This window comes from Scyliorhinus canicula, chromosome 18, assembly GCF_902713615.1.
Source record: "Scyliorhinus canicula chromosome 18, sScyCan1.1, whole genome shotgun sequence".
Classification (NCBI taxonomy): Eukaryota; Metazoa; Chordata; class Chondrichthyes; order Carcharhiniformes; family Scyliorhinidae; genus Scyliorhinus; species Scyliorhinus canicula.
Window position 1 is genome coordinate 85,826,382 of NC_052163.1, and position 12,014 is coordinate 85,838,395.

At 41.9% G+C, this 12,014-nt stretch overlaps 1 protein-coding gene across 3 annotated transcripts in view; it reads left to right on the forward strand.

Annotated features, from left to right (window-relative positions):
• Window positions 1-12,014, forward strand: part of kdm4b (lysine (K)-specific demethylase 4B) — a 740,412-nt gene that overhangs the window by 523,157 nt on the left and 205,241 nt on the right. For 2 of the 3 annotated variants that reach the window (XM_038777903.1, XM_038777902.1), the window contains 2 exons: window positions 3,519-3,715; window positions 9,521-9,756. In XM_038777903.1, the coding sequence (XP_038633831.1) occupies window positions 3,519-3,715; window positions 9,521-9,756 (433 nt within the window). The remainder of the gene's footprint in view (window positions 1-3,518; window positions 3,716-9,520; window positions 9,757-12,014) is intronic. The other variant, XM_038777904.1, reaches the window with a different exon arrangement.

Here is a 12,014-nt window from a genome sequence, read left to right on the forward strand (position 1 = left end):
TCACTCTCGGCTATGGCTCCCCAGTGTTAGTATTGCACGTTTGGGAGGGCCAGGCCTCCCATACTTCCTCTCCTTTGCAGTATTGTCTTAGGGATGCTTGGATTTTAAACCCCGACTAAATGCTCCAACCATTTTGTCTATTTTTTGGGGAAAAGGCCTTGGGGATGAAGATCTGTACAGATCCAAACGGGAAGAGAAACCTTGTCTGCACCATTCCCGCCAGAGAAAGCAGAGTGCATCCCATCTCTGTAGGTCCTTTTTAACTTCCTCCGGCAGACTGGTCAGATTCCACTTGTGGATATGTGACCAATCGTGGGCTATCTGGATCCCCAGGTAGCAGAACTTGTTTTAGGCTATTTTAAATGGGAGACCTTCCAGCTCTGCCCATCCTCCAGTCGGGTTCACCAGGAAAACCTAATTTTTGCCCAGGTTGAGTTTGTAGCCTGAGAAGGCTCAAAACTCTTCCAGAAGCTTCATGATTTTGTTCATGCTGTTTTGCTGGTCCGAGATGTAGAGGAGCAGATCAGCCACATAGTGAGATTCTGTGCTCTTCAGAAAACCGTCTAACCTCTTGCATCTCGGAGATGATCGCCAAGTATTCAATTACCAGGGCGAACAGGAGTAGGACAGCGGGCATCCGTGCCTGGTGCCTCTGTGCAACTAGAAGTATTCAGAGATGTTGGCATTGGTCCAGACGCTCGCCTTGGGGGCGTTGTACAGGGGTTTCACCCATGAGATGACCCCTTTCCCGAGCCCAAATCAGTGTCTCAATGAGGGACTTCCATTCAACTCTGTCCAAGGCCTTTGCTGCGTCTGGTGAGAGGATCACCTCTGGTGTTCTATTCCCGGGTGAGCTCAGTATTACATTCAGCAGCTGTCTGATGTTTGCAAGTAACTGTCTACCCTTGACAAAGGCTGTCTGGTCCTCTGCGACCAACTCTGGTAAGCAGTTCTCCATTCAACTGACCAGGACTTTTGCGAGCATTTTCACGTCCACAATGAGCAGCGAAATAGTTCTGCATGATCCACATTCCGCGAGTCTCTTTGTCTTTATCTTTCGTACCACCATAGGCAGCAATGCCTTCAGCTGCTGAGGCTTGAAGCTCAGGAGTTCTCTTCCTAAACCTCTGCTGTGATGATAGGTAGACTATCATCAGTATATAAAACGAGTAGATCAGCATCATCTGTATGTGTATTATATGTTATATATTTTACTGTTGTAGCTCTAGCATCCAACCAGCAGGTGGTCTGAGGATGTAGGCATGTGACTCGGAGGCACCGTGTGTTCCAGGCACGGTGTTAGATAGCAGTCGCATATTAGAGTAGCTCTGTAGTATTTTAGTGTAAATTAGTGTTAGACCATCATTTCCAACTGTATTAATCTTAGACATTATAGTAATCCTTTAGAGAAGCGTTAGTAATAATTCGTTTTGTTGTAAGACAAAGTGTAAAGTTTATTGTTGACGCTACCACATCAAGATTCAACATCAGCTTAATCAAAGAACATTACATCTACCTCTCGCTCTCCTCCTTTAGGAAGGTCCTTAAAATGTACTCTTTCATCAAGATTTCGATTATCTGCCCTGATTTGACTCAGTGACAAATTCTATTTGATAATGCTCCTGTGGTGACTTAGGGTGTTTTATGATGTTAAAAGCACAACACAAATACAAGTTGTTGGAATTATTTGAATGAAGTAACGTTAATAAATGTAACGAGATTGATTCCAAAGTAGCTTTACACCAATTAAGGAATCAGTGTTTTAGTAAATGGTAGATCATTTTACAAACATCTTATGAATTTATATGCTCCATTCAGTGTCTTTTGATGTATTTGCAAATGTAACCTGTAACAAGTTTAAAATGAGACAAATTATTTTTGCTCATCGTCTGAAAACATTTTCAACACATGGTGAGGACTGCATGACTAGCAGATTAAATATAGGTCAAGGCATCCAATGTAATGGCCCAATCTTTACAGTAATAATGACTGTAATGACCAGGAAGGCAAAACTATCAGCATTCACCATCATCACTCCTCTGAAACAGCATCCAACCACAGGACCTCCTATCTGTAGATTATTGATCTCCAAGGCAGAAATTAGTAAAATATCTGCTCTGTCGTATATTTATTTTCTTCAGCCTTCTGCACCCCCCCAATGCAAAACACACACAAATGTGTTCTAGAAAGTGGAGTGTATGGCACGACAGACCAGGGAAAGAGAATAGCCATATTGATGAACATCAGGACAGATGGAGCTCCACAGAATCTCCTATTAATTTCTGTAAACCCCCTTTTATGGACTCCTTTGTGGCAGAAAATGAATTATATCTGCTTTCTTAATTAATAAAAGAAGGCAATCAGAAAATACTTTGTGTAAATCCCGTAAGCTGCCAACACAAGCATGTTATGAACTCCTTGATTTTCATATGTTCATTAGTGAGCTCTGTACCCTGTGTCATTCCAATTATTAAATTTCAGCACTTTTAACTTTTTTTAAATTAAAAGCATTATGCTTACTCAAAGTGATTGAGCCATGAGCATTTTTGTGCATGTGTACTGGGGTTTTGATTTGCTTGTCTGGTAATTTCCGAACCCTGTTCTTGGTAATTGAACATAAGGCGTACAATGCACTTCATAAATAAAGAATGATGTTACTGCACCTGAGCGGCACACACACCATGGAGTTTTACAGACTGTGATCACACAGCATAAATATTTTAGATAGTCTAAAGCAAATAAGATGAGGCCTGTATAGTGTGTGTTGTGTGTTATTGGATTTGTCTTGTAACACGTGTCAAGAATGATTGAAAAATAATGCAGGTTTTGGAGATCTCCTTTCTGGTATTAATGAAAAGGGCAAGAAGTTTAAGGCTCTCGTTACTGTATTGTATCTGGTGTTTAATATATTTTTAATCTACAGATGATTGGAAGTTTTAAACACTAAGAATTTTCAGCTAGTATCTTGATTTCACGCATTGCTAAGATTTTCCTCTGCAGTTATTTTGATGGCTATTTTAGCAGTTCTTTGACCATGGCCATTTGATATTGCATTCTTAGACAGCTAGTGGGAAGTGAATTTGGTTAATTATTATCCCATTGATTTTGAACTCCTGCTTGTATCTTGATATCAAAATGATGTTGATATTAAGGATCCGTTTATTGGTTTACTGCATCTGGAACCTATCACCAGTGCAGCAGCAGTGAGGAAAAATGCATAAATTGTCATCACTGACCTCTTGTTTCTCCTTTCTTCTCAGCTTTTCTCTGGAGTTAGTCCAGATTTAATCCCTAATGTTTGGTACTGTCACTGCTCTTGTGTGGAAATTACCGCAGTTAGCACTTTATAATGTATTCGACTTTGCTGAATTTTACATTGTGAATAAAGTTTTAAAGGTACCCCATAAATTGAGCGTATTTTTGTCCACTGAAGATGAAATTTTGGTGCAGGTATGTTTAATCTGTTCTTTTGTTTCTCCTTCTCCTCCTCTTCCCTTTTCCACCTCCCATGTTTATAGTGTACCTGTAGGAAGGACATGGTGAAGATATCAATGGATGTGTTTGTGCAGTTCCTTCAGCCTGATCGCTATGAGCTGTGGAAAAATGGCAAAGACGTTGTCACTATTGATCACAACAGACCAACTGCACTATCAAGTCCTCAGATGGATGACTGGCTGGAGCGGAAAGCTTCATTGAAAGCGAAAAGTATTCGAAGGTAATGGTTTTCTATTCACCTTTTCTATTTATAAATTTCTTGCCCTTTTCTATTTATAAATTTTGACTTTGACTCTTGGGTAGGCAGTATATTCGCACATTGTTTACTGCAAATAGGTTTAAGTTGAATTAATTCAAACTCTCAAGAGTCCTTTCACAAAATATTCTGGAAGCTGTTAACTCTTCATCACTCCTATGACTTCAGTTATCATGAGGATAAATGTCAAAATGAACATATCTGCATTGTGAGGAGGGAGTCACTAACAGCTTAGAAACTTCAACTTTAATTCTTCTCTCAAATTTGGTTCATACTTTATAAAGTAACACAGCTTCATCTTCTTTTCTCGGCTAGCTCCTTGGGATCGAGGTTGATTTGCTTTCACTCTGGTTCAATGTGTTCAGAAATGACTGACACATCCAATGTGCGATTTACAGACTCTGCCACATGAAGGGCTGGTGATGCTTGAAGGATTAGATAGATGAGTTGTTGGGAATTTTGTGCACTTTTGCCTCTGTGTGTTCCTTCCCAAATGAGCCTTCTCCAAGCTAGGGACTCCCAGGGGGGATGCTTGACCTCTTCAGGATATCCTTAAAGCATTTCTGGTGTCATCCTGGGAGTTTCCTGCCACAGTCGAGTTCCGGGTAGAACAGTTTCTTCGGAAGTGTGGTGTCCGTCATATGACCAATATGGGCCAGTGAAGCTAGTTTTGAGTTATTAGTGCCTTGATGCTGGACTTTGGTTTGGAAGAGGACACTGTTGTTGGACTGCCTTTCTTGCCAGCGCTTTGGAGGATCTTGAGAAGGCACCACTGATGTTCCTTCTCCAGTGCTTTGAGGTGCCACCTGGTAGGTTGTCCAAATACCTGAAGCATATAGGAACATGGGGATCACTACTGCCCAATAAACTCTGACCTTCATCTCGGATTTGAGATCCTAGTCTTCAAATATTCTTCTCCTCAGTTGGCAGAAGGCTGAACTGGCTTACTTACTAATTCGATGGTTCCAGTAATTGTATTTTATTTTGTATTGACTGCAATGTACATCATATTCTGACCAAACAAGACAATCTTGTGTCCTGCTGCCAAGTCCCTGCAAATTTACCGTTTTAATCCAAGTACCAACAGGTTCCCACAAGTAATTTGCCATCTTGGGTATTTTCTTTGGTTTCTCTTTTTTTTTGGAGAATTACCTACCATCTTCACAGGTGCTTCTACATTGACAGTATGACTCAGATCATGTGGAGAATTAGTGTAGGCTAGATTCCTATCAGTCAATGAAATACTGTATATGAAAATGTGAGAATAGGTAAACAGTCAATTGCAAAATTGTTCAATTTCATGAACACAATGATTATAACTCCCAATTTGGAAGAGTCATGATCTGTGCTCATAACATGAAGCAGTTTCTTTCTCCATCAAATTAAGTTTATACTTGCTGAGTTATTGGTTATAAATGACTAAGTGGTTAACTCGGATGAATTACAAAATTATTTTCCCTGTAATTCTAGGTTAAAGTCCTACCTTTGAAAATAGAACCATACCATTGGGCTAACCAATTGAGCTGAGTTTTTGAGAGACATCTCCATATGGAAATCAGGTTTCCCGTATAGCTGAAATACTGTTAGACTATCAATACATTTCTTAATATACAGCACTTCAAGAAACACAATGGCCATAATTTACTGTAGTGGACAACAAACAGACTTTCTTCTGTCCATTGAATTTCTTTGACTTTTTCAACTGGAAACTAAAGTACATTAGAGATCCAATCTGTACACTTGCAGGGCACCTGGCACCTTTTTTAAAAAAAAATGTATTTTATTACAAATATGTATCAAAACAGGTTACAGCGAACAAACACCCCGGGAAACATGCTTCTCTACAATCAACTATACAGTCTGTACAGACCGTTCCTCTTTTTCACCTCCCCCTCCCCCGTGACGAACAGCTCCTCAAACACAGTCACAAACATCTAGTACCTTTCCTCGAGCCCCACTGAAGAGCCCCTTAACTCATACTTTATCTTCTCTAATGGCACAAAGTCGTACAGGTCACACAACCAAGCCGCTATCCCCGGTGGCGATGCCGACCGTCACTCCAGCAAAATTCGCCGCCGTGCAATCAGAGAGGCGAAGGCCAAGACATCAGCCTTCTTTCTCCTCCATTAGCTCCGGCTTCTCTGAGACCCCAAATATCGCCGCCAAAGGGGCCGGGTCCACCTCCTCCTCCACTATCCTGGCTAAGACTGCGAACACTCCCGTCCAGAATCTTCCCAATTTTTCGCAACCCCAAAACATGTGCGCGTGATTCGCTGGCCCTTGCCCATATCTCTCATACTCATCTGCTACCCCCTGAAAGAATCCACTCATTCTCGCCTGAGTCATGCACCCTGTGCACCACCTTAAACTGCATCCAGCTCATCCTTGCACATGAGGAGGTCCCGTTTACCCTACGCAGTGCCTCACTCCATGCTCCCCAATTGATTTCCCCTCCCAACTCTGCTTCCCATTTCTCCTTCATCTTCACCACCCGCTTGTCTCCCTGCTCCCCCAGCCAATTTTATATATCCCCAATTCTTACCTCCCCTTCCACATCCGGGAGCAGCAGTTGCTCCAGCAGGGTGTATCCCAGCAACCTAGGGAACCCCTTCCAGACCTCTCAAGTCCCTAACCTGCAGATACCTGAATTCACTCCCCCTCGGCAGCTCAACCCTCTCCCTTAGCTCCTCCAGACTGGTGAACCCTTCCTCCAAATACAGATCCCTCACCTTGACCAGCCCCACTTCCCTCCACCTGCTGTATCCACTATCTATCACCTCTGATACAAACTCATGGTTCTCGCACAGCCGCATTAGCACCGACATCCCTTCCACCCTAAAATGCCTCCTCAACTGATTCCATATCTTCACTGTGGATTGCACCACCGGGCTCCTTGAATACCTACTCGGAGCCATTGGCAACGCTGCCGTCACCATAGCTCAAACTAGACCCCTTACAAGATTCCTCCTCCATCCTAACCCACTCTACCCCTTCTCCTTCCCACCACAGCCGCACCGTGTCAGTATTTGCCGCCCAATAATAATGAAGCAAGTTTCGCAACACTAACCCCCCTGCTGCCTCTGCCTCTCTTGCAGGGTCCTCCCCACCCTCGGCACCTTCCCCTCCCATACAAAGTCAGAAATGATCGTGTCCACTTTCCGAAAAAAGGCCTTTGGTATAAAGATCGGGAGAGATTGAAAGATAAAGAAGAACCTCAGCAGAATATTCATTTTCACCACTTGGACCCTCCCTGTTAGCGTGAAGTGTGGTGTATCCCACCTCTTAAGATTCTCCCTAGCCTCCTCCACCAGCTTTGTCAAGTTCCACTTATAGGGCACCTGGCACCTTTGTAAATAATCGTCTTCTCAACCTGTCATATTTTGACATTGTTAATGAGCAGTGCTATCGGTAAATTCAATATCAAATCAGGTACAGAGTAAAGAAAGAGAAATACAAATTGGATTGAGAGTGAAGAAAAGTTATAAATTATTTTAAAAATCTTCCAACAATTAAAATCTGAATGAATAAGACTCTCTACTTGTAAAAGTTAGTTTCAGCTTTAGAATGGTTGTTTAGCAGTAAATAAGATTATCATGTTGTAAAAAAAGTACATAAATTGAAAAAGGCAAGCCCTACATTTCTGTGGCACGTTTAGTCCATATCTACCATGCAAATAAAGGGACTCCACATCATTCAATACATGTAAATTAGTCCTCAGCCAGTGAGGTGCTGTTTTGGGTATCTTTTGCATGAGTGGCACATCTTGAACAGTAGTTCTGAATTTTTGTCAACTGTGCATCTACACTCAAAGTCGCAGTGCAATTTACACATAAATAACAAAAAGCACCATTCACCAAATCATTTTTTATTGTAAATTCTGGCCCAAAATCTCGAATAAATGTTCATGTACTAATTATTAGAAGCAACAGAACATTATATTGGAAATGAAGGCTTCAGAATACCACTCCAGGTGCGCTCAACATTTCTCGAATTTGAATACAGGAGAGGATCTGATAGTTAATTTCCATTAGCGGCATGTATTTCTAAATATGTGTGTGTATAATGCATTTTGAATGATATTATCAAACATCTGCCTTAAAAACCTTTCACAACGTTGATGCAGCATCTTGCTTTGGCATCAGTATTAATTGATGAAGGAAGTACAGTCAATGATGCATTTAATCGGGAAGAATGGTAGAAACTAGATCTTTGCAATCACAAAGTTGGAACATTCCACTCTCAATTGGTCAGACTGAATCCAAAAACTATTGAGTGCAGTGTGGCCATAATTATAGCCTGGGCTGAGAAGAGATTCCTGGGACAACTGCTTTACGAAAAAAGAAAGTTGGGATCCAAGGATGGAATATAAATATGAAAGTTCTGTGTAGTGATAGACAGATAGCACACTCCTTAGCTGGCATGTTCTCGTGCTGCAACTGTAGTACAGCTGGTCCAGTAAGATGCACCATCACTTGAACTCTGGTGTAGAGTACAGCCTGCACTAAATTGACACATTTAATATACGAGTGCGGCATGTGAGAAAAGGGAAATATTGCTATTGCACCATCAAGTATGTGCTGGTGTTTGTCTTCACAAGAATAATTTAGTAAATCCCACTCTTGCTCACTCCCTTTCTCTTTATTATTCCTTTTTTCCAATCAATTATCTGATTAATTTTAAAGTACTTAGCTGCTTCAACAAGAATTTGTGACTGACTATTCCACATGATGGTCACCCGCCATGTGAAGAATCTTTTTCTAACCTCCCTTTAATGCTTTTTGAGATGACCTTAAATTTGTGTCCTCTTATTAAGCTCTCACCAACCAGTGAAAACATGTCAGGGGTATCTTGTTCCTTCATAATCTTGAAGACATAATCTTAAATGAGTTCAGGAGCAGAGGGACCTGGGTGTATGCGTGCATAAGTCATTGAAGATGGTTGGAAAGGTTGATAATGCATACAGTATCCTAGGTTTTTTAATAAGGCAAAGAGTAAAAGAAAGAAAGTTATGTTGAACTTGTTTAAGTCACTAATTAAGCCTCAGCTGGAGAGTTGCATCCAGTTCTGGGCGCTACACTTTGGGAAGGTTGTGAAGACATTGGAGGTAGTGCAGAAAAGATTCACAAGGCTGGTTCCAGGGATGAAGAATTTCAGTTGTGAAGATCGATTGGAGAAATGAGGACAGTTTTCCTTGAGATAAGAAGGCTGAGCAGAGATTAGAGGTATTCAAAATTGTAAGGGATCTGGACAGAGTAGATAAGAAACTGTTTCCATTGTGAAAGAATCAAGAATGAGAGGGCGCAGATTTAAAGTAATTAGCACAAAAAGTAACAGTGATGCGGAAAAACCTTTTTACTCAGCAAGTGTTTAGGGTCTCGAATGCACTGTCTGATAGAATGTGGTGAAGACAAATCCATTTGTAGCAGTCGAAAAGGAATTAGACTGTTATTTGAAAAGTAAGAATGTTTAGGGTTACAGGGAGAAGTTTAGGGAATGGAATTAGATTAGTCGTTCATTCAGAGAGCTTGTGCAGACACAATGGACCAAATAGCCTCTTTCTGCACCATAACAGTTCTGTGGTTCTATGATACATTCAATAAATTACTCTTCCGCTTTATGAACTCAAAATAAAGAAAGACTTAACTGTTCAAATCTCCTTTGTAAATGCAAATTATTAATATGCAAAAATTAGGCACCACCAGTGAATGTTTGAGGTACTTTGTCAATTTCACTTTTTCTTTGCATCCCTTCCCTGAAAATGTGCTGCAGGTCCCATCGGCGAAGAACCCAGACTAGGAGACAGAAAACTGAAGACCAGAAAATATTGAATGAACCTGTAATTGAAGAAACCTCTGGAAAAGATGTGCCTGAAGATGAAGCCAAGATCAAAGAGGAGCACAAGAGAACAATAGACACAGAGGAACACAGCAAACCAAGCAAGGTTACGATCTTGGAGCTCAGCCAAGCTGACTTCACAGAAAGTTTGTTTGATCATCATTTTTCAGGTATGTGTTCAAGACACAATTATTAGTGAATATCTCTGAAATGTAGTCTGGATTGGAGTAAAGGCGGAGTGATTCCGAGCAGTGATGGAGCTACCTGAACAAAAGGTGTACAGATCATTTCAGGGTCATTTCATGTCTGTGTGCATTTTCTTTGGTCACTTTCCCCACCATCCCTTTTGCCTCACAGAAAAGACCTTGTGCAATTTTCAACTTTGCTGTACCGAATCCTTAAGTACATCTCCGGGAGGAATTAATACACACAATTGGATAAGTATTTTAAATTGAATACTAGAAGGCATCATCATTGCTTTTCCTTCGGTAAAACCTTTTGCCCGTCAACATGAAAAATATCCATGTTATGGATTAAAACACTTTTCTGCTTTATAAACATTATGGGCGGGATTCTCTAAAAATGGGGCTCTGTCCCATGCCGGCGGGAAAACTGGCGCCAACGACTCCGGCGTCAACGGCCCCCAAAAGTGAGGAATTCTCACCTTTCTAGGGGGCTAGGTTGCCGCCGGAGTCGTCCCCGCTGCTCCAGCCGGCGCCAAAGGGCTGGCGCGAGTTCGCCCATGCACGGAACGGCAGGTGTGATTTTGCACTTTCGCGAACCGGCTGATGTATTTCCGCGTATGCACGGGAGTTCCCTTCTCCACGCTGGCCCCCGGCAATATGGCGGAGCTCTACAGGGGCCCGGCGCGGAGGAAAGATGGCCCCCATGGAACCAGCCCGCCTGCAGATCAGTAGGCCCCAATCGTGAGCCAGGGCACCGTGCCCCCCCCCCCCGCACACTTATCTGCCAGGTGCCGCCGTGTGTGAGGTGAGTAATGCGCGCTGGCGGGACTGGGCAAAACTCTACGGCCACTTGGCCCATCGGAGCCCAGAGAATCGCCGGGGGTGCCGCTGTCAACGGCCCCCGACCGGCGTGGTGGGAATCCTGCCAACCCACGAAAAACGGTGCAGGAGAATAAGGCAGCAGGGGTCGGGCTGGCGGGGCAGGATTCTCCCCCCCCCCCGGTATTCTCTGATCTGGCGCAGGGTCGGAGAATCCCGTATCACCATCTAAAATTCTCATGTTGAGTACAGCACGGATCACTGGGAAGATCTTTCTACTGGACCAGTGTAATTTTTCTTCTCCATTTTAGATAATTTCCAGGAAATTGTGAATTATCAGTAACTCACAGGCAATCTTGTGTTGTGTCCAGCATTATTAAACCACAAATTGGATTTGTAAACCTACTCATTTCACTTGGGAGTCTTGCAACTTGGTGAAAAAGGAGAGAGGCACATATTTTCATTTCCATCAGTTTGAACCCAATCCCAACTGTTCAGGCTCCGAAGAATATGTGATTGACGTTCCTTTCACTGTGACAGAATTCCAAGCTTTCAACAAGTTCAGATCTAAAATACGTAAAAGCTTTAAAGTACAAATGCTACAATACTGGCCATTTGGTGCATCAGAGAATTTTTGGGTAATATTTAAATTATTCACCCCCTTTAATCTCTAATCAAAACAAAAATGAAAGCAACCAGAAATGCTGTTGATCTGGTTTGTGGTTAAAAAGATCTCAAAGCATAGATTGCAGACTGAAAATTGCACATTTAACATTTTTGTCCACCAGGGGGAAGGTCACTAAGACTTGGTAGTGAAATATATATTGCAGATATGTGCCTATGGTCTGATATTCCTGGGCTTTACTGGACATTTATCATTCCAAAATGTCAGATGCTTCAGAGCTGAATGGCATCTAATTAAACCATCTTGAAAGTTGCGTTCAAAAACTGCAAGAGGCAGTATTTGCAGTACCCACTATGACATGCCAAAAAGAACGATTCCTCGCTTAGTTTCTGCAGGAGCTATTACTTTAAATTGAATGAGTTCTTGACAGAACAGTTTGTAGGTTGTGATGTTTCATCTATTAAATGCACCCTTCACTACAGCAGTTGAAGTCTTTCATCTGTGCATTCCATTAGGTACGATGAGCTGTAATTAAATGCACTGGACCAAAATAACCTACCCTTAATGGGAAAGGTAGCCTGACTAAAATACAGTGGAACTGTCATTATCTGCACTCCAGAACCTTTGTGGGCACATAATTCAGTTATTCTTTTCCTCATTTGATGGAAAACAAAATATGATATTTCTTTTGTTTGTTTTGAATTTGTTTTCACCACTTAGGGCATTGCTGTATGATATGTATAAGACCAATAACTTAGAACTTTTCATTTTCATTATGTGAGAGGAGGCTGGGGGTTAC